The 23278-nt window shown below is 36.5% G+C and overlaps 1 protein-coding gene across 1 annotated transcript; it reads left to right on the top strand.

Moving 5' to 3' along the window:
- Positions 1–3367: 3367 nt before the first annotated feature.
- On the top strand, positions 3368–22608 carry DAZL (deleted in azoospermia like). Its single transcript, XM_043595475.1, has 11 exons — positions 3368–3647; positions 10416–10562; positions 10837–10928; positions 11508–11559; positions 11970–12033; positions 12124–12263; positions 13637–13708; positions 14436–14486; positions 15518–15631; positions 16779–16877; positions 20626–22608. The coding sequence occupies exons 1-11, from the start codon at positions 3645–3647 to the stop codon at positions 20677–20679; spliced, it is 888 nt and encodes a 295-aa protein (XP_043451410.1). The 5' UTR covers positions 3368–3644; the 3' UTR covers positions 20680–22608.
- Positions 22609–23278: the final 670 nt, after the last annotated feature.

Raw genomic sequence — 23278 nt, 5'->3', positions numbered from 1 at the left:
AAAGAACTGGCAGAAGAGTTAAAAAAATATCAGACATTTTCCTTCTCCCTTCCCTCTCAATCTTTGGAGGATAAGGAAGCAATATATAAATTGTGCTATCCTTCTTAACACATTGAAATGGCTACTGATTTCAATAATGGCCACTGAGGGGCGCCTAGGTGGCTCAGTGAGTTAAGCATCTGATTGTTGGTGTCTGCTCAGGTCCTGATCTCACAGCTTCTGAGATAGATCCCTCTGTAGGGCTCTGAGCTGACTGTGTGGAGCCTGCCTAGGATTCTCTCTCCCTCTCTCTCTCTGCCCCTCTCCCACTCATTCTCTTTCTTTCTTTCTCTCTCTCTCTCTCTCAAAAAATAAAATAAAATAACAGCTACTGATTTTAAATGGCAATTCTTTTTCTATTAAGTGAAGATTTCATAAAGTTTCAGGTAAATACCACCAACATTTGAAAAAAATCATAACCTAGACAAAAATAACTATAAGAATTAAAAATAGATTAAATTCCATGGGCGCCTGGGTGGCTCAGTTGGTTAAGCATCCAACATTGGCTCAGGTCATGATCTCACGGTTTGTGAGGTGGAGCCCCCTCATCAGGCTCTGTGCTGATAGCCTGGAGCCTAGAGCCTGCTTCAGATTGTGTGTCTCCCTCTTTCTCTGCCCCCCCCCCCCTCATGGTCTGTCTCTCTCTCAAAAATAAACATTAAAAAATAATTTAAAAAAAGAATATAGGTTAAATTCTTTAACCAGTTAATTTTTTTGAGAGAGAGAGCATGCATGAGCAGGGAAGAGGGGCAGAGGGGCAGAGGGAGGGAGGAGGGAGAGAGAGACAGAGAGAGAGAGAGAGAGAGAGAGAGAGAGAGAGAGAATCTAAAGCAGGCTCCATACTCAGTGCAGAGCCTGACTTGGGGCTCAATCCCATGACCCTGGGATCATTACTTAAGCTGAAATCAAAAGTTGGATGCTCAACTGACCGAGCCACCCAGGCACCCCTAACCAGTTAATTTTTTGAAAGAAAATGTGTGAAATTTTTTAGAAGTGCTGAGAGCTAATCCACAAATCCATAGAGCCAAAAAACTCCTAAGCAGAAGAAATTTTTAAAACTGCCCCAGTCACATCATTGACACTAAAGAAAAATAGATGTTAACCAGGATTAGATTAATAGCAGATTTCTCAGTAGCAACAGAAACAAGAAGATAATAGAATAGCATGTTCAATATTCTGAGGGGAAAAAAGACCACTATAAACTTAGAATTATATATCCAGTAGAATGATCTTTAATGATCAAGAGCAAAATAAAAGTATGTCAGGTGGGGAAAAATCTGAGCACTTATCACGTCACACTCTCATTAAAGGAAATTCCACAGAATTTACCTTAGGCACAAGGAAAAGTATCCAGAAAGAAGAGCTGAGATATGCAAGGAAATGGTAAGCAAAATGTTTTTACAGATGTCAGTGGGTCTAAAAAATATGTCTAATTTATAGAAAGAAAACAAGACAGAACTAAAGTAGTGAATAATAATTGTTTATAAATATGGAGGAGTTGTACAGAGTTAAAATATCTCAAGGTATTAGTTTGCTACTTTAAGTTTACATGTTAAAATAGTGGAATCACCATACACCTATGTAAAATATACACAGAGTGTATTGCTCTGAGTAAGTAATGTTTTAAAATTTTTCATTGTGAGTGTTATCTCCAAGGGTCCTTTTCTTATGACCATTCTGTTGAGCCTTTTTTGGAAACATCCCTCTAGGGTGGTTTTATGTTTGTTTCTGCAAGGCATTCCAGATTCCTTTTCTGAGATCTTTCTGGGGAAGAGGATGGGGTTGAAGAATCAATTTCTAGGTTTTGAGATTCCAGTAACATGCAAGTGCTAAAAACTAAACTTCAAATTCTCTGTGAAATGCAGACATAGGGTTTCAAAATTTCATCACAGTTAAATAATTATTTTCTTTTCACGCAGAAATGGGACAAACTTCTTCATCTGCTTATCTACTGCGGGGGTGGGGGGGTTATATCTTCCTTAATCTACCCATTTCCTGAGGATGATGTCTTTCAGGGACAATAGCTTTTTGTACTCAGTTCTAGCTCCACCTTGAGCTACTTCAAACCCTTACCTCCTGCCTATATACTTACAGGCCTCAAGTCAGAGACTAACAATATCTTGCACGCCCGCCTGCCCTTAGCATATAACTATCCCGGTTTGCCTCAGACCTGGTTTCATGAAGTGTGGGAGGTTTTCAGTACTAAAACCAAGAAAGCCCAGGGCAAACTAGTTGACTGGTCATCTTACACCCCAGCCCTCATAGGACTAGAGAAGAATTAGTTCAAGAAGTCACTGCTTTGGTTTTCAGGTAAATTTCTCACATCTTGAGATTTCCCTTCATTCCTTATGAGTTCAGCTGAATATTAAAAATAAGGTCAGTTATTATTTTATCCAGTAATGCTAGGTGTTGGTAGTGAAGGTTTTCAGGTTACAGAAGTCCACCATTATTCCAGCTCACAAAGTAACATTTTAATGCTTTTCATCAGTACAAGAGTGAAGTTTGAGGATAAAAGTCATAGCCGGTTATCCCCTATGAGTAGAGAATGCTAGAGTAGTTTCCAAAGGGGTGTGATTTGCTCCACCAACTGCCCTACGGCTCACCCTTGCTCTAGGCCTGGTTTCTCAGACCTTGAGAATGTTCTAGAATTCTCTAAGCAGGCCTAGTTTCTTCCTGTAAGGCCTACAAAATAAACCCGCCTCCTTACAATTTAAACTCCCTGAAGGAAGAAATGTTTGCCCGTTTCATTCTATCCTGTATCTGCGGTACCGTGCTATCGCCAGTCGATACCATCAACACGTTTCTTGAAATAATAAACGCCCTGAACGCCAACCAACCTGGCCCGCCCTATCTGTCCAATCCAACCCCATCTACCTCAAACTTGACAGAAAAGCGCCCATGTTTCTGGGCTTTTGGGGGTCTCCTTCCCCGTAGTCTACAGACTTGGTTCTATTTTCTATTTCTGTAGTCATTTAATCGATTTGGGGGGGGCGACAACAGGGATAACCGGGAACGGGTTAATCCCAGGCGTTCGGGCGCCATTTTGAAACTAGAGCGTAGATGCATTAATTTTTTTTTTTTTTTAATTTTCATATACATTTAAGGATGCACGCTTATTTCAAGTGTGCTTCAAAGGCATTTTCGGGGTGACGTGTGGGTCCAGGGGAAAGGGGGTCTGTCAGCCCATAAGTCTCAGGTCGGCGCCTCCCTAGCTACGGAGTGCCGACCCGCGCGCACCCCCTCCATACCCCCGGTGGGGGAGCCGGTACCCCCCCAAGCGCCCCCCGCAGGGGGCGGGGGGCTGTCACCCATTGGCTGAGGCGGCTACCACGAGCTCCAGTACCCGGCGCAAGAGCCACCTCTGGGAGCCCCGCAGGCCACGCCTCAGTTCGCCTGCGCCCCTCAGCATCGCCACTTGGTTGTTAGGGCTCCTGGATCTCGCCGCTCGCTTTCGATTTCCCTCTAGTCCTCTTTTATCCCTTTGCTCAAGTCGAAGCCGGGCAGCGGCAAGAGCAGAGCGAACGGCAGCCCTAAGAGTGGTGCCAGAAGCCCAGCCTCCGCTCCTCCTCGAGCCCATTCAGCGGGAACAGCTAGCTGCCGCCATCATGGTGAGTTGGGGAGGAGGAGGCCTGAGGGGCGCACGCCCGGGTGGGGATCTCCCGGGTGGCGGAAACTCGGCTTTTCTGGCGCCGCGCAGGAGGGGGGCTGAAATCGGGGCCACCCCGCTTCCTTGTTCTGGGGTGCCGGCCCGGGTGCACCACAGATGGCCTGAGAGAGGAGGGCGAGGCGGCCTAGAGGCGTGGGGGAGGGGAGGAATTCCCCGTGGCTGTCGCTGAGGGGAATGGCCCCGGGGCTCGCTGTCCCTCCGGCCGACCACGTGCAGGGCCACGACCTTCACGCCGCCCCGCCTGCCTCCCGCAGGCGCCCGCTAGGCTGTGAGGGCGGCCTGCGGTGTGGACCGCGGGGACTTGGCGGGGGGGGGGGGGGGGGGGGGGAGGGGGGGGAGGTGGATACCGCGCGGCCGCCCCACCCCCACCCCGCCCGGCGGGCCTCCCTTCCCGCGCTTACCCTGAGGAGAGGAGGCCGCGCGTCTGGTGCGAGATGGCGTCGGGCTGCCGCCCCCGGAAGCCAGCTGGCGCCGGCTCTCCGGGAACTGGGCTGTCGACTTTGAGGGCCGGCGTTTTCGTCGGCAAGTGGTTTCTTTCCGGCCCTCGCACGTGGTGGCGGCAGGCTCTTGGGGGGGGGCGGGGCGCGGGGTGCTCACGTCGGGGGAAACCGGGCGGCCGGCGGGGACAAACGAGAGCTTCGGTGGCGGCACCTCGTGCCTGGCCTGGCGCCGGGGGCTCCCTCGTGCGGCGGCCTCAGGCGGAAAACTCGCCCGACGCCATCCTTGCCGCACGAGGCCGGGCTTGCCTGTGCTGCTGCGGGACCGCAGACCCGAGAGGCCCGAGTTCTGTGCTCGGGAAACGCTTTCTCTCTCGAGATGCGGCAGGACTTTAAACCAAACGTCCGCACAGTAGTAATCCTTGCTCCTGGCGGGGGACGTTTCGGTGAGTTTTGGTAATGCTTGGCGGTGACCCCCCACGAGGTGCAACTCTGAAACTTTGGACCCATACCCTTAAGTCACAGATGTGTTCTAGACGCTGTGGATTTGCAGTATAATCTTTCGTATTCTCCATTTTTAGAAGTAAACGGAGGACATTTATAGACAGTTTATATTACTACCTATAAAGGTTAAAATAAAAATCTGCAATTATACGTATTATTATTTATGTCATTATCTAATCACTGAGTTGCTCATAAAAAAGTACAGTATTTTTTTTCCTCTCCATTTTTGGAGAAAAAGGGGAATGCTAATAGCGTTTTTCCCCGATTATAACAGTAGCATATTAACTCATTTGAAAGTAATCAGTGTAAGAAAACCGGTCTGTCCCAAACCCTTTAACAAAGTTTTGCTGTATGTATGCCCTTCCAGATTGTTTTATGCATGTATTGCACGTAGATAGGTTAAGTTTTATTTTATAAAAGTTGTACCATGCTGAGGGCACCTTTTGGGATGAGCACTGGGTGTTGTATGGAAACCAATTTGTCAATAAATTTCATAAAAAAAAAAAAGTACCATGCTACATAATACTTTTTTATATCTTGCATCCTTCACTTAATATAATGGATATTATTTTTCAAAGATAAATTTAAAGTTATTTCAAGTGGGGTGCCTGGGTGGCTCTGTCGGTTAAGCGTCCGACTTCGGCTCAGGTCATGATCTCGTGGTTTGTGAGTTCAAGCCCCGCTTCAGGCTCTCTGCTGAAACTCAGAGCCTGGAGCCTGCTTCGGATTCTGTGTCTCTTCCTCTCTCTCTGCCCCTCCCCCACTCTCGCCCTGTCTCTATCAAAAATAAATGTAAAAAAAATTTTTTTAATGATTTCAAGTATGTAATGTTAAGATGTAAGATTATACCATTACTTGTTTTACCAAATTTAAATAATGAATAATAATGAATAATGAATTATAATGAATAATTTTTCTGTATTAAAACAGTACTATAGTAAATATCTTTGTGCGAATGGTTTGGAATACTTATTTTATTAATTCCTTGAAATTAATTGCCAGGAATGGAAACAACTGAGTGAAAGGGTTATGCCCATTTTATAACAATTTTAAATTACAGTACATCTTTCTGAGTTATTCTTGATGGAGCATGTACCAGTACGTGTTCTGTGTGCAGAATGATCTCCATACTCTTTCCAGTGAGAGGTGTTAACACTTTTTAAAGTTACCAATAATAGGTGGAAAATACATTCTGATGTGCTTTTTTTTTTTACTCATTAATGAAGTTGAAGTTTGTCATTAGCTTTCAAAATTTATTTTTTATAAATTCTTAATCCATCTATCTATTTGGATGTTTATCTTTTTTAAGGATTTATAAGAACTCCATTAATATTCTTTGTCATTTATAGTGGTAAGGAGTTGCCTTTATTTTCTAATTTCAGTGGAAATTGCTGTTTCTTTTTAAGCCTGATGTTAGCTTAGAGCTGCATCAACAGAGAGTAAGATTTCTGTTTTACTTGGGTTTTTAAAAATTCAATGATGGATGTATTTTATAAAATGCTTTCCTTTGGTGAATGACAGTAACAGATTTCCTAAGAATGAACCATCTTGGAGTTTTCAATATAAATTGTTCTTAATTGTATGTTTTTTATATACTACTGGAATTTTGCATCTTTGTGTTGGGGCAGGGGTGGACCATTTTGATTAGGTTTTGTTATTTAGGTGTTAGTTTTGTAAAATGAATTGAGAAATACCCTTTTTTCTTCTCTTTTCTCTGGAATGTTTTTCAGTTAAAGTATCTGAATCTTTCTCATACACAGTCTTCTGTGTACAATTGTTTCTGTCTTGGTGCCCTCTACACACACACCTACACACACACAAATTATCTGTTTCTTCACAATTTGAAAAAAACTCACAGTGAAACCAAGCTAGGAATCAAGTATTTTTTCTTAAGATTGTTTTTAAGATTGACATTTTTCTAGAAAGTTGGCCATTTCATCAAGATTCTGTTATAATCTGTGGTCATACCACCTTTTTTCAACACAAATGTATATTTTTGCTTTCTTGCCTTTTGCTTTCTTGGTTTTCTCAGGATTGTTTGTCTGTTATTTGGATTGTTTCTAAGAGTCCAGTCTTGGATTTACTTACAAAGTTTTATTCTGATTTTCATTTCCTATTTCCTATTATGCTTTTTATTTTTATTAGTGTCTTCTGTGGATATAACTCTAGTGACTACAAATTATAGATTGTTTTTGTGGTCAATTACAGATTGCAGTTGCCTTGCATGTAGCTATAAAAGTTGAATGAAATAATGTTAAAGAGCTGATATCCCAGGAGCTTTAGTAATGATAAGGTTTTTTTTCTGCTTTTAGGTATTTTTGTCATTTCGTTATCCAAGTACACCAGGGAATGTATTACTGTAAATACCAGTGATGAGAATTCTGTATATGAAGGCCTCCAAGTTTCCTGCTACTTAATATCCTAGCATTACTTTTCTCAAAACGCGCCAACTCACCTGAAGATATAATTAAGAAAAATAATTACTCCCTATATTTAATTTATATGAAATTTATTTCTGTATGCTATTGATGGTTAATATTAATACTTTAATAATACCAAACTTTTTGCTTTAGCCTAAGCATTTATTTGTGGAGTATTTTTAGCAGTAGTTTAAAAGTATTAAAGGTTGTTTATTGGTTTTGGATGTTGTGTATATAAATTATAATTGTATACAAGTACACACACAGAAGTTTAAAAAAAATCCCTGCTGATGTCTTATTAAAATGGAGTACTTTGCTTACTTTGTTAGCTTTGAGCACCACCTGCTGGTTAAAGATTAAGACATGGTAGTGTCTTAATTTAAGATGTAAAGAAAATGATTTGCTGAATATAATGTTTAATATCTCAATTAACGAGACCGTGAATTTGAATAACTCAATCCCAAACCAAATTTCCTATAATATACAATGGCCTTTTTTCCCAAATTGTTGCCTAATGTCTCAAGTATCCATTTTACTTTTGTTAAATAGAATATGAGAATTAGAAATTTCATCTTCAGTTCTGGGGATGCTATCATGGGTTTCTCAACTGCGACCCTGTTCACATTTTAGAACAGATAGTTTTTTGTTGTAGGAAGCTGTTTTTTGCATTATAGGATATGTACTGTATCCTTGGCCTCTGCTACCAGATACAAGGAGTACCCCTCAGTTGTGACAACCAAAAATGCCCCTGCATCACAAAATCTCCCCTGGTTGAGAATCAGTACATTCTCATAACCCCTTTTATTGTGGTACAGTTTTCTGGCCTGACCTTACACCTTCAAATTAAAACATTCATCCGTGGTCATTCACAGCAGATAATACTAGCTTGTCAAATAGAAAGGTATCCAAAGTTCATCCACAAATGAAGGGGAAATTGAGAAGGAGAAAAGAAAGTCTGTTAGAATTTCAGAGCCACTTTTGGATTTGTTTTGAACTTATGAAATAACTAACTGAAAAAGATTGGTAAGTTGTTTATAGTGAAGAGAAATCTAGTCAAGTTTTAATAGTTAAAGATACGTGGAGTATGTAGTATAGTCCGTCCCATGTAGGAAAGAAACTAAAATTATAAAACAAAAAAAATGGTAAAACTTCAGAAGGTTTTTACTCTATTTCATTATTATGAAATATTAGTATACTATAGTTAAGAGGAAAGAATTAGGAAGCACCCAAATAGAAACACGAAATAGCAAGTACAGTTGACTCTTGAACAATGCAGGAGTTAGGGACACCAACCCACCGTTCCTCCACGTATTTACAGTACTGTACTGTATTTCTTTGAAAAATATTTGTGAATGAGTGGACCTGGACATTTCAAATCCATGTTCAAGAATCAGTTGTATGTGTACAAATTAATAGAAACTAAAACACGTTTGGTAATTTGAGTTTTGATTTCATCTCTAATCAGTATAGAAGTTTATAGAATCTTAAATTTACTAGTAACTTCTAGCATCTAAAAAAAATAGGAATTATACCTACTTTATTATTGTCACTGATTTCTATATAAATTACTGTGCTTGCTTTTTAAAAATATATGTATCAGTTGGTTTATTTTGTCCCTGTTTTTCTCCATAAGCAGAGATGTAATGGGTTTATTTCTCTTGCAGCCTTTTGTACTTCCCTCTTAATCAATAGCTACTTCTTTTTTTTTTTTTTAATTTTTTAATGTTTATTCATTCTGGGGAGGGGGAAGGGCAGAGAGAGAGGGAGACATAGAATTCAAGCAGGCTCCAGGCTCCACGCTGTCAGCACAGAGCCTGAAGTGGGGCTCAGGCTCATGAACTTTGAGATCATGACCTGAGCCAAAGTCAGACACTTAACCAACAGAGCCACCCAGACACCCCTCAATAGGTACTTCATAAATGAATTTCAAATATATGGATGTGCCAATAATTGGTTCTTTGAAGTTCCAATTGAAATTGGTTGTTAATTAATATAGTATGTACAAAATAAATAAGTAAATGGTAAAACCAAGAAAGAAGCTTTTTGAACTATTGAAAATAAATGCAGATAATAGAACACTAACTTATATTGGTGTACCACATTATACTTTACAAAATGAATTTGCAGATGTTATCTCACTTTATTCTCAAAGCAATTTTCCATATATAAGTAGTTACCAAATAAGGGGCTGTAACCTAGTAAAGGACATGAACCCAGATCTCCTGGCGAAATCAATTTTGTTTCACTATGTTAGACTGCTTTTCCGACATATATATTACCAGTAAATTTTGCTTCAGAAAAATTTACATTAATCTTATGTGGAAAAACTAAAGATAGAGTTCTGACCAGAATCCAGAAAAATGAGTTTCATGTGTGGGTCTCTTAATTTGAAAAGAAAGATAGTATCATTTATATCTATCAGCCCACTGTGAAAATTAGAATTATCAGTGGGGACTGATTTGGTGTTAGTGAAGAGGAAAAATTTTATTTCAAAAGATGCTTTGAACACCCTAGCACTAAGGGAAAGGATTGTAAGCCCTTTTTTTAGCAGGAGGTATTACAATATGTGAGCAAATAATCTTTTCATGATCCATTTCCAAAGTAAATGCATACTAACACAAAGAGTATTTAATTACAAAATGCGTGTTAATTTTGGTGACTAGAAAGAGGAAGCAAAAGACATTTGTTTACAGCTTTGTGGTAGGGGTGTCTGGGTGGCTCAGTGGGTTGAGTGTCTGGCTCTTGATCTTGGCTCAGGTCATGATCTCAGGGTTGTGGGATCAAGCCCCTTGTCAGGTTCTGTGCTGAGCATGGAACCAACTTAAGGTTCTCTCTCCCTCCCTCTACCCCTGTCCTCTGCTTGTGCCATGGGTATGTGCTCATTGTCTCTTGCACTCTCTTTAAAATAAAAAATAAGTGAAAACAAAGCTTTGATGTATGTTTTTGATGCAGATTTTAAAAAATTATCTTTTTTTAAATATTTACCATGCTTTTTAATAAGGTACTCAGTAAAGTGAAAATTTGCTTACCTGGCATACAATAGAATGAGTTTAATAACTGTTTTTACAAATCTCAACTTTCCAGTTCACAAAGTCAGTATAAAGTCAGTATTCTACCTTAGTGTAAGAGATGATGATAAGCAACACTGGGTTTAAGAATGTACTGTACTCTTTTGTTAAAATTTCATACTGATCTACTCTGATTACCTTAAATCCTAAACCTGAACTAAGCTGTAGTACTGGTCAATTTACTATGAAAGTAATTCATATGAAAATACTCTGTATTTTAAATACAAAGATTGTGTTTCACATCATGGTTTAGTGATGATATCTGCTTTCCAAATTACAGTCTGCTGCAAATCCTGAGACTCCAAACTCTACCATCTCCAGAGAGGCCAGCACTCAGTCCTCATCAGCTACAACCAGCCAAGGCTATGTTTTACCAGAAGGCAAAATCATGCCAAACACCGTTTTTGTTGGTGGAATTGATGTTAGGGTATTGTATTCCTATTTCATTTATTTAAGAAAATATTTAGTGAACACTGGGGTTTGGGTCCTGATGCAAACATAAGGTTTTTTTGTACTTCATGCAGGTTTGGAATTGGGTTCATGTTTAACCTATAGAGACTAAAAGTATCTTTGACAAAGAGCTACAGGTGGTTTGGGGATCCTTAGGAGAGATACCTCCACATTTTCAAATCTTTTTTATAATATAATTGAAATTTTTGAATGCTGAATTTTTACTCTTGAAGTCAAATTCTTCTCCATAGATGGATGAAACCGAAATTAGAAGTTTCTTTGCTAGATACGGTTCAGTAAAAGAAGTGAAGATAATCACGGATCGAACTGGTGTGTCCAAAGGGTGAGTAAAACATAATGTTCAGTATAAAGTATAAAAAATATGTGAGCTATAGTCTCTATATAGAGTAGCATAGAAGAATTCAAAACGCGTGTTCTTACACTTGTATAAATTTTTTGCTTTGTTTCTTACATATAAAAGATAAGTTTGCTGCCAACTCTTCTATGTAGTCATTTTCATAGCGTTTGTATGTAAATATTTCCTACCTTCATTTATTTTACGTAAGTGGATTAATCAGTTCTATCAGAGCTGTTTTTTTCATGTATCTTACGGTATCTTAAGTTTTAACCATCTTGCAATAGATAGTAAGTTAAATTCAGGTTCATAGATGTGAATTTTCTGTTAATGAATGATGTCCCACACTATGTTAACCTTCACGCATTTCTTCCCCCTAGATCAGGGGAAGAAGACAAAAGGTAGTATTTATAGATGACTGATCATGTACATCTAAAACTTTATTTCAGTATATTCTTCATCCTTCATCAGTATAATTTCAGTCAGTTACTTCATAGAATACTGGAAGTTTTAGACCATATACTGTTCTGGTGGTGATTTTTATACTTCATTTATCTTTCTTTGTAGCTATGGATTTGTTTCATTTTATAATGATGTGGATGTGCAGAAGATAGTAGAAGTAAGTAATCTTATGGAAAAATCTCAGTTTATGGATGCAGTGTTTAGTGTTGAGTCTTGAATATACAGCCTTGTATGAAATATAGAAATAAACTTCCTGTTTGAAATCCAAACCTAGAGTAATCTTACATAACTAGTCAGAACCCGTTTATTTGTAACTGGACATCTAGCTTCATGAGCTAGACACAGGAAAGGTTAAGACAGAGTGTAAAGGTTTTTGATCAAATTCCAAGACTTCTCTCAACACTTGGGTAGTGAGGGTAAGGTCGCTTCGTGCTGATAAATTTTGATTTGGTATGTTCTTACCAGTGATGATCTCCGATGGTAGAAATTTTAGAAGATTTGGGGTATTTACAGAAGTCTTAGAAGTCTTTGAAATTGATTTTAGCTTTATTATGGTTTTATTTTCAGTCACAGATAAATTTCCATGGTAAAAAGCTGAAACTGGGACCTGCAATCAGGAAACAAAATTTATGTGAGTAAGGAGAAGAATTGTTCTTATTAACATATGTAGCTTTTCAGGAAACTAAAAGTAGTCTTTGTTTTCGTATTATTCTTTAAAAAGGTGCTTATCATGTGCAGCCGCGTCCTTTGGTTTTTAATCCTCCTCCTCCACCGCAGTTTCAGAGTGTCTGGAGTAATCCAAACACTGAAACTTACATGCAGCCTCCAACCATGATGAATCCTATAACTCAGTATGTTCAGGTAAAAATTATTTAACATTCCTTTTTCTTTTTTTTAAATAGTATTGCAGATCTTATAGATGGGGGCACCTTAAAAGTAAGCCAGTCTCACTTTTTACCCTCAAATCAGATGCATATTTTCCATAATAAGTGGTAATACTGTCTCTGAGTGATGAGAAGGAAATCTATTACTTTTGTTAGAAATCTGTTGTTCTTAGTATTGTTTCTAACACCAAGCTAAAATATGCTTCTATATAGTTTGTAAGTTTTTAAGAACTGACCTCTGTAGCCATGAAGAATATATATATCTCATTCATTTCCCTTCCCCCCATAGGATAATTCCTAAAATATTTGAAGGCAGCTTTCCTCATGTGTTTGCCTGATTTATTCTTCTTTAAGTTTGGCAGTTCTATTGATTCATTATTTTCAGTGATTTTCAGATGTCTTCTATAGATTACTGACTTCTGGATGTATTCTGGTTCTAGAATGGATAGGTTTCTGATGAGTTAACTGTATTTGTAAATTCTGTGAGTTTTCTGGCATATAATTTGTTTGGATACTTGAATATTTGAAATGGGATTTGAAATATTTACTATCTCCTATTGATGATGAATAACATTGATTTTCTTCATTTTATTTTATTCAGTTTAAAAGACATTTTATTTTCAAGAAAAGAAAAATTGTAGAGAAGTGTTTCTGTAGTGTCTTTCATTTGTTTACATTTTCCATCTACCCTAAACACAGGGTATACCTTTTGTTATTTTTCTTGCTCTAAACATGGTTAGAAGAAAAGCCCTACTCATTCCTAACGTTTGCTGTGAGCTATTACTTAACTTGGGTGTATTCATGTATGATATTACATAGATGCTTTTAATAAATATTTATTGAAAGATGAAAGGCATTCTACTGTTCATTTCAGTTTTGGGGTTATATACTGCCCTTAACTTGTAGAAATGAAATACAGAAAGAGCCATAAAGTGTGTAGGAGGACTACACATTACTCCATGATATTGTCAAGGAATACAAAACTGCTTAAAAATATTTTTACAAAGAAATAACAGATGTATTAATATAACTTTAATATGGAAATCTATCTTAATTAGAGCCTTATCACCAGTATAAGGAAGAACTTGTCAGTGGGGATAAATACACAAATAAGATAAACGTAAATGGGCAAAATCAGTCTCTTCCCTCATTCATCCCTTCTCCTCTCCCAAAAGACTAACATTTGACAGAGAATTTTTCTTAATGTAGCCAATCACTCCAATAGAATTCTGCATTCATGTATAGAAAAATATGATTTATATTCATATTTTTGTTGTATTGGAAGTTTTACTTTATTATTTACAAGAATTTTCCATGTTAATCCATTCTTTCTGTAAACTTTATTTGCAGGCATATCCTCCTTATCCTAGTTCACCAGTTCAGGTTATCACTGGATATCAGCTGCCTGTATATAATTATCAGGTAATTTAAAAGGGAACAAAATGATTTACTTTGGAATATTATTCAGGCATTTATATGAATTTCTCCAATAGTTTGTCATTTAAACTAGTAGAACATGCTTAAGATAAGAAAGTTCGAATTTGTCTAGAATTAGGACCTTTAATTATTTAAAAATAAGGGAAAAAGATTTGACAGGAATATACTTAGCATAAAGATTTCTTACACTGTTTTATAAGATTTTGTGTCCTCTTCTGTATTTCAGCATGTTTTCTTCCATTTTTGCTAGCAAATAGCTGAACCATCCAAACTAACTTTTATAAGCTTTTTTAGGGGGATAGATGAAATAAAATAACTCAGGTTTTAGAGCATTGAATTCCAATTATATTTAGTAGTGTTTATTTTAGCTGACTACTACAAAGTAGTAGTTCTCTGAATTTCTGGCCATAGATATGGCCATATCTATGGCCCATGACCATTAGCTATGGGAATAAATCCAGAGAACTACTATCTTTGAGTTTTTCTGAAAGCTAACACCAGAAAATTGAGAAAAATTAGGGTTTATGTATAAAGTAACAGTAATTCCCTCAGGTATTAGAAACCTAAAGTATTTCATTCTTCCATTCTGTTTCTTTTACTGCAAGTTCAAGGAACCAGCATGACAAATACCTCAACATTGTCTATCTTTGTGAAAATGTGTAAGAATGGTTAACTAATTGTTACTTCCTTTTGTTTTGTTTGTTTTTTTAAGATGCCACCACAGTGGCCTGCTGGGGAACAAAGGAGTTATGTTATACCCCCGGTAAGGAGAATTACTCTCTTTTCTTTATTTAAAACGTATACTCCCTTTTCTTTATTTAAAATATTTTCTTGTTTTAACTTTTAACTATTATATTTTTCTTGACTTTCTGTCATTTCATATATGCCTAAAAATATTTTTAAATTCCCTTTCACATTATGTGCTATGTTTTATTAATGTCAGCCCAAGTATATTCTTCCATGGGAGAAACCACTTTTCATTTCTCATGTGGTTTTTGTGTGCTTTCAGGCAATGGCTGCTCTGCATACAATAGGTGCTAAATTATATATAATCTAAGGAAGGTAGTATTAATACCTGTTAATTCTAATTCAGTGAATTTAGAATTTGTATTGAATCTATCTAGTTTTCTCTCCATAAAAAAAATCTGCTGAAGAGAAGCAAATGTTTTGCTGTTAATACTGTTAGATGTTATATATAAGAACACAAAAGAGGGTGTTAGCTTTAAAACACTTTAGTATTTGTTACTTTGTATCCTTCATCAAGATTGGACCTTTGAATGATATGACATTAATTCAAATTCTCAGGCACTGGGAAATTCTCATTCTGTAACTAGATGTTGGAGGTTTTTGTTTTTTGTTTTTTAACATGTTTGTTTATTTTTGAAAGAGCATGAGAAGGGGAGGGGTAGAGAGAGGGAGACACAGAATCCAAAGCAGGCTCTAGGCTCTGAGCTGTTAGCACAGAGCCTGTCGTGAGGCTTGAACCCACAGACCATGAGATCATGACCTGAGCCAAAGTCGACACTTTACCAGCTGAGCCACTCAGGCATCCTTGGAGCTTCTTTTTCTTAGAGCTCTTCTAATCTGATTATGTTGAAGTTTAGAAGACTTTTCAAAATAAAATACTGCCTTATTGCAATTCAGTTATTCAGTTCAAAATAAAGTTTCTGAAATAACATAATTCAGCTTCAACACAACCCACATTTAAATGCTCAATATCCGCTAATTTTGAAGAATAGATTGTTCAGAAATATATCTAATGTACATCTTTTTAATTATACTTTTATAATGTAGACTTATACTGCTGTTAACTACCATTGTAATGAAGTTGATCCAGGAGCTGAAGTTTTGCAAAGTGAATGTTCAGTTCATGAAGCTGCTCCATCCTCTGGAAATGGCCCACAAAAGGCAAACATCTAATTTTATATTTTGTTTATATTCTCATAATTATTTTTTGAAGTTTTTATAATGGCCCTTGGAGATGCAAGTATCTTTTTTCAAATTTAAATGTGGAAGCCAAAAATAACAGCTTAAGTAATTGACTAATAATTTGACATTTTATGTGAAAGTTCATGAAACTTGAGGCACCCCCAAACTTTCAGTGTTTACATATAGTTTCTGATTCAGTAGTCCTTTTCTCTCTTGTATTTTCATTGTTTTTTAAAACATACTTTAATGCGTACAAACATACTTCGGTGGAATGTAGTAGATAGCTTCCTCAAGAATCCTCTCTTCAAAAGAGATTAATATGAATTTTACCTCTTTTTTTAACCAGTTTAAACATTTACTTAGCTGAATAGTAATATACAAATATTTATGGCATTCTCTTCATAACGTTATATATGGCAGCAGCTCTCAAGAGTGGTAGAGTCACTAGTAATAATCGAAATACCGAAATAGGTACAATTTCTTCTTTTTTTATCGTTGGAACAAATTCATATAACAGTGCTCTCACTCTTGAATTGTCCTGTTTTTGTTGAATGGGTGGGAATGTGGAAGTAGTTGATGTGATGGGAATGTGCATAATAACATTGAAGGATTCCCATTGGAGTTTGTGTGCACATTCCCATCACATCAGCTACTTTGTCCATGTGTTTCTTAGTGGAAATTAAAAATAATTGAGAACTACTGAACTGCAGAGTAAAAAAATTCCTTGATTTGATTCATGATTAGAATTTGAAAAAATATTAAAATAGTTATAATTATCAGGTTTTATCCTAGATATATTTTCTTCAAATGCTGAAGTTTACTGTTTCTTATCTTAACAGGGAAAATTAAAGAACCTTAAGGAAATATTTGAGGGTTTTACTAAATTGAGCTTTATAACCAGTACTCTTATCACTAAGATTCTAAAATATTTTTAAAATTTGATAGAAAAGTTACATATTAAGTGATATGTAATGAATTACATGAAAGTGTAATGTGTAACACATTTAATATGTAGTATGGATTACATAAGAATTCTTTAGAAGTACATGTATTCAACTTTCTTTGAAAAACCTGTTAAAGTAAAAGGAATAGTCCTTAGATTGTTGGAAAAACTTCTTTTTTTCAGAAATCTGTGGACAGAAGCATACAGACTGTGGTATCTTGTCTGTTTAATCCAGAGAACAGACTGAGAAACTCTCTTGTTACTCAAGATGACTACTTCAAGGTATAAAAGGAATAGTATTATATAGGATAAAAAGCATATTTGTCAGATATGAAGTATCTTTGTTTCTGTAGAATATATATTTTGAGATTGCATAGAGCATTTATTTAATTGAACTCTTGGCATTTGATGTTAGTAACTCAGAAAACCTCTCTGAGTGAATTTTACCTGGCCATTATGCTGCTCAAACCTTGATATAGTGTAGTTTGTCCTTACAGAAGAAATCTTTAGCAGAAGCTTGTAATTGAAAAGGTTTGTGAAAGAAGGGAGTTGAAAGAGAATATTGGCTTGACCAAATGGAAAAAGAGGAAATGTTAGGTACACAAAGCAGAATATAACTCAGATATCATGTGGGTTCAGTTTCATACTGCTGCAATAGGGCGAATATGCAATAAAGTGAGTCAAGTTAATGTTTTTTGTTTTCTAGTACGTATAAAAGTTTTCTTTACACTATACTGTAGTCTATTAAGTGTCCAATAGTATTATATCTAAAAAAATGGTATATGTATCTAAATTAAAACATGCTTTATTGCTGGGGCGCCTGGGTGCTTAGTCCGTTAAGTGTCTGCCTCCTCACAATACATGAGATCAAGCCCCACATTGGGTTCTGGGCTCAGTGGACCCTGCTTGAGATTTTCTCTCATCTCTTCCTCTGCCCTTCCCCTGCTCACACTGTCTCTCAAAATAAACATTTTAAAAATACATCTATACTCTATTGCTAAAAAATGTTCATCATCATCTAAGCTTTCAGCAGCTCAGAATCACCAATCACAGATTACCATAACAAATATAATAGTAATAATTGTGCAGTGTTAGAATTATCAAAATGTAACACAGGGACACAAAGCAAGCAATTGCTGTGGGAAAAATGGTGCCAATAGACTCTTGCAATGCAGGGTTGCCACAAACCTTTAATTTGCAAAAAATGACACATGAGATTGGAGTAAAATGAGGTATGGCTGTGTGTGGATATTAGATGAAAGAGAAGAAAAGTGGGGCATCTGGGTGGCTTAGCTGAGCATCCAACTCTTGATTTTGGCTCAGGTCATGATCTCACATTTCCTGAGTTCAAGCCCCACATCAGGTGGTGTGAGGCTTGCTTAGGATTCTGTCTCCCTCTCTCTGTCCATCTCCAGCTTGTATGTTGTATGAGCACGCATGTGTGTGTTCTCTCTCTCTCTCTCTCTCTCTCTCTCTCTCTCTCAAAATAAATAAACTTGAAAAAATATTTTTTGAAAGAGAAGAAATTGATCGTTCAAATTACATACCTGAACAATGTGGGGGGAGAAGAGATAAAGTGAAGCAGTGAAAAGAGCTGAGTAGAAAGAAATGGAAGTTGATTAAGAGTTGATGACATGGAAGAGAATATGAGTGTTTGAATTTAAGAAAGTTCTGGTTTCTAATCCTGGTTATGTTACATTAGATAGATTACTTGATAATCTTAACTAAGGTTTCAGATGTTACAAGTTTAAAGTGAGACGACACAGGACTAAAGGTCTTTTAAGATCCCTTAGGTCTGAGTCTGTGAATATGGAAAGGAACCAACTACTCACTCTAATGAGGGAGGAATATTGTGCTTATTAAAAGGGAAGGTTTTTTGTGTTTTTTTTAACAACAGATTTATTGAGATATAATCCACATACTATACAGTAAACCCTTATAAAACACACAATTCCATTTTTTAGTGTATTTGCAGAGTTGTGCCATCATGACCACAATCATTTTTAGGGTATTTTAACCAGCCCAAAAATAAACCCTTTCACCATTTGCAGTTAGTCTTTATCTCCCCCGCCCCCAACTCCTCTATCCCTAGGGAACCACTAGCCTACTTTTTTTTTTTTTTTTTAAGTATTTTCCTGTTCTGGACATTTCATAGAAATAGAATAGTACAATATGTGGCCTTCTATGACTGACTTTTTTGACGTAGCATAATGGTTTAAGGTTCATCAGTGTTACAGTGTGTATGAGTGGTTCATTTCTTTTTATTTATGGATATACCACTCTGTTTATTCATCACTTGATAGACATTTGGGTTGTTTCCACTTTCTGGCTGTGATGAGTAATGCTATGAACATTCATGGACAAGTTACTGTGTGGACATAGACTTTTATCTTTCTTGGGTATATACCTGGGAATGTAATTGCTACGTTGTGTAACTATGTTTAACCTTTCAAGGAATCGTGAGAATTTTTCCAAAACGACTACACCATTTTACTTTCAAAGGGAAAATTTTAACCATTGCTTTGTGTCTTAAAACAGGGAAAGGAGAATAGCTTTTTTTTTTTTTTTAATCTATGAATGGATGTAGGATGAAGCTTCCAACCTTTTTAATGGGGATATACTAAGGACTTTGTATAATGCACAAGAGTAGAGCCATAGTAGGATGAAGTTCTTAACATATCTTCTCAACAGGAAGTAAACATGTTCATTTAAAGTTGACATTCGTTTTCTTATTATTTCATTCTACATAGTATAATTTAAAAGGAAAGAACTAGGATTGTTTAACAGCCTACCTTGCCCAAAGTTCTGAAAGTTAAATAGGTAGTACTTATAAATGAATTGTTTACAAGGCACAAAGTAGTCTTTAAACTTGGCGTTAACCAAAAACCCTACTTTGAACTTTCCGGATTTCTGTTCTCTGGGCTAGGAGTCACAAGTTGGTAGTCTGAAGTCTGGTATCTAGACCTATTTTGATTAGCTAAATATTGTTGTTTTAGTTGAATTTGAATGCATTGAGGCAGGGTATATACTGTTTCTGTCTTGTCTTTATAATCTTTCATGTCCTACCTGACCTCTGAAGATACTTGAATTTATGACCACTTTTCTGGGCTTAAAACTAAACAGGATATTAGCCTGTTATATAAAAGAGTATATTAAAGGTTACATAATTTCCAGAAGTTACTCTTCTTTATATGCCAACTGATTTTTAATCTCTAGGAAAAGGGCACACAGTTAAGCTCTTACAGAAAAGAAAATAGCTCCATTCCTTTTTGTAAGGCTTTACTCCACCCCCACCCCCACCCTCCCCACCCCCCTGCCAAGAGAGGGCACCAAGTGAGTGAGAGGCAGAGAGAGAAATGGGTCTCACCTGAAGTGGGGCTTGAATTCACAAACTGTGAGATCATTACCTGAGCCGAAGTCCAATGCTTAACTGACTAAGCCAACCAAGCACCCCAGCCTCACTTCCTTCTGTCTGCACATATGCAGGCAACATAAAGTGAAAGGAAAATTTTGCATGTATTTTTCTTTGTCTCTTCATTTCCTAAAGAGTGATATATCTTCATCACAGTTTAAGGATATACCTTTAAATATGCCAAAACTTTTAGCTTTTAACCTAAAAGTATAAAATTTTAGTTTGAATTGTAGTATTCTCAAGCTGTGATTTCCACCAGATGCACTTCTTTTAGTAAAAACAGTACTTCTAAAAATTAAATATGCTTTATGCCAGCTGTCTTTGGGCATCACTGCCAAATCATTAATTAATAATCTTTGTAAAATGGTATTGACTCCAAGTCTTCTGTTTCTGTTTCCTGAGATTTCTTTTTAAATTAGTGAATAAAACTACTCACTGGTACATTTGTTACACTTGTTACATTTGTTCAGGAATGCTTCCCCAAAAGGACTACTTTTCTCTTAACAGTTTTTAAACCCAAAATGAATGCTTAACTATTTTGCAACTATCTTAGGTCATAGCGATAATACGAAAGTTTTCAGTGAAGTAATAAAAAGGACTTACTTCTGTCTTTTCTAGGATAAAAGAGTACATCACTTTAGAAGAAGTCGGGCAGTGCTTAAATCTGTTTGATCCCTTCTGCTAACTTTCTAGTCTCATGGGAAGTTGCTGATATTGAATATTAAGAAGAGACTGAAAGTTTTTCACTATTCTAGAAATTTAATTCTGAATTTTGATAAATCACACTGAGACTTTCTTATACAAGTTGTGTTAGATTGCCTAGCTTTATTTGACATTCAGATTGTTCTTCATTAGATGTTTAGAAACTGGTTCTGTGTTCCATATATAGTTGAAGTAAAAAATAATTGAGACTGAAAGGAATAACTTTAAGATTTATCTGTAAGGATATTTTTTATTGAAATTGATATTTTAAGAGTTTAAAGCAGTTGCTGATTTTCAGGAAATTGTTTTACAAACCTATTCTGAAAGGTCAGAATTTTGATAGTTTGAATACAAGCATTTCACTTCTCCAACAACTACCTGCAAACAGTACAACATTTACAATATTGTTCTTTACGCTTATGATTTCTCTCAAAATTTACCACAAAAGCAGAGTGTTTAAAACTGCATTTTTAATCAGTGGAACTCAATATATAGTTAGCTTTATTGAAGTCTTCTTTGTCCAAACCCAGTAAAAAAGATTCTAAACAAACAGTCCAATCAGTGGGTCTTGTGTTTATTAGTTCAAAATATTTTACCTGTATCTAGAATCCACACATAGATACCCTATTTGATTGGGATGATAATTAGGATAACTAAAATTCTGGGCCAGATTTTTTTAAAGAATCCAAGACAAACTAAACTTTACTAGATATATAAACTTCTCAGTGAGTTACCATTCTCCTTTTTTCTTTTCTTTTTTCCCCATTGAAATGCTACACTCAATAGCTGTATTTTAAATTGTGCAAAATACTGATGTTAAAGAATGCTGAAACTTTTTTTTATGTCACTTAAAGGTTAATCAGAGTATCTGAAAGGAATTGTTTTTATAAAAACATTAAAATATTATTTGTTGAAGAGCAAATACATTTTTATTTTTGCTTGTTAGCCTAGTATATTTCCTTTTTTAAAAGTAAAATATACTTAGAAGAGTCCAAGTAATTTTGATGTTTAAGTACCACTAAAGTTGTAAGCATATCTCGAGAATATACTAGAGTCAGAGTTAACAGTCCATTTCTAGATTAGCTAGTCTCCTTGTTAGATGCTGTGTATTTTGGCCCCTAGAGCCCCTTTCGTGTCCCCACAGTCTTGATTTTCCAGTCTGTAACACCATTCTTCCAGGAGTTTTTGCTCCTAGAACAGGTGGTGTAAAGAAGAGAAGTAGCAACAAGAACAGTTTGAGGGCTAAGCCTTAGGTGGCAGTGGGATAAAATCTTTCTAAAGGAAACATGTATCCGCATCATTTGACCTGCCATGGAAATGAGTTTAAGGTGGCTTCCTGGACTTTCTTTTGTTGGTCCCTTCACTAAAACACGGAGATTCCATTTATCCCTAACTTAAGGCAGCTGCCATGGGCCCTATTATCAGTCCCCATGGGTGCTTTATAATTCCTAATAATTTTCACTCTGTATCAAAGGGAAGAATCTTTTAACTTAAGGATCCCTAAGAGGGCTTTCTTATGCCTTAGAATTTGAAAGTGCCCTGAAATTTGTCCTTTAAAAAATTGTTTTGTTTTGTTTTTTTGGTTGTGCTTTAACATTCTTACATGTATCATTCTGTGAATAAATTTCCAGGTTACTCTAAATGATAGCTAAATTCAGAAGAGCCGATTCTAATTATCCCAATCTGACCTTAAGAAAAGTAAGAGAATAAACTTTTTATTTTTCTGCTTTTTTGTTGGACTGAAGTATTTAAAGGAGTAAGATAGAAAAAAGAGACAAAGTCCTGAACCTTTCAAAATAGAAAATTAATTTTAAAACTTAAAAGTATGTTCCTATTACCTATTGTTGATACTGTCTTTGTGTAAATGAATAAATAGAAATAAAGAAATTTTTTTTTTCCCAAGTGCATTTTTGACCTACTTATTCATGTCATATCATCCAAAGAAATGCTGGAGAGTTGGGTGGGTAGTATGTGACAAGGTGTAGATCCTTGAAATTCAGAAGCATAAATACTGTTTAGTTTATTAATCTGGTAGAGTTAGTTTATACAAACAAATTTTGGTACATTGTATTGTACTGCGTTCTCTTAATGAAATTAAGAGATAGGTTTTCATGAGAAAATGATCCCTCTTAGATTGAATGGGAAATGGTTAACAGTTAGTTCCAATGCCATGCATCAACAGAACAGTGCCTAGTGAGAATGCTTGGTAAGTCCTATGTGATTATAGTTTCAGAGCCAAGGTCCCTATCATTTTGGACTCTGTAAATATTTTACTACGTACTTTGCACTTATCCTCAGTGATCCTTTTATTTGGGGATATCGCAGTTGTCAATGATAGAGCTTAAATTTTCATACCGTATTTATTGCATGAGGATGTGTCCAAAAGGTCATTACTCACCACCTCTTCCAGCTCAGACTCTGGTACTCCTAGTTCTATCAGCTGAGGCCAGAAGAGAGGAAATTCTCCCTTTGGAGGTTCCTATGTTGTATTTCTTAATGGACTCATTACCAGAAAACTGGGTATTATCAAGGTTGTGTAAGATAAAACAGTGCCTTCTGAATCACTAGA

Source organism: Prionailurus bengalensis, chromosome C2 (genome assembly GCF_016509475.1).
Source record: "Prionailurus bengalensis isolate Pbe53 chromosome C2, Fcat_Pben_1.1_paternal_pri, whole genome shotgun sequence".
In the NCBI taxonomy this organism is placed as follows: Eukaryota; Metazoa; Chordata; class Mammalia; order Carnivora; family Felidae; genus Prionailurus; species Prionailurus bengalensis.
The sequence above is the reverse complement of the archived record's forward strand: the minus strand, read 5'-3'. Positions and strand labels throughout refer to the sequence as shown.

What these genes read in the sequence shown, in the direction of transcription:
- DAZL (XM_043595475.1), top strand. An exon ending in TTGGTGGAATTGATGTTAGG is followed by an intron (nt 10,563 to 10,836) that starts GTATTGTATTCC and finishes TCTTCTCCATAG; the next exon opens with ATGGATGAAACCGAAATTAG. An exon ending in ATGTGCAGAAGATAGTAGAA is followed by an intron (nt 11,560 to 11,969) that starts GTAAGTAATCTT and finishes TTTTATTTTCAG; the next exon opens with TCACAGATAAATTTCCATGG.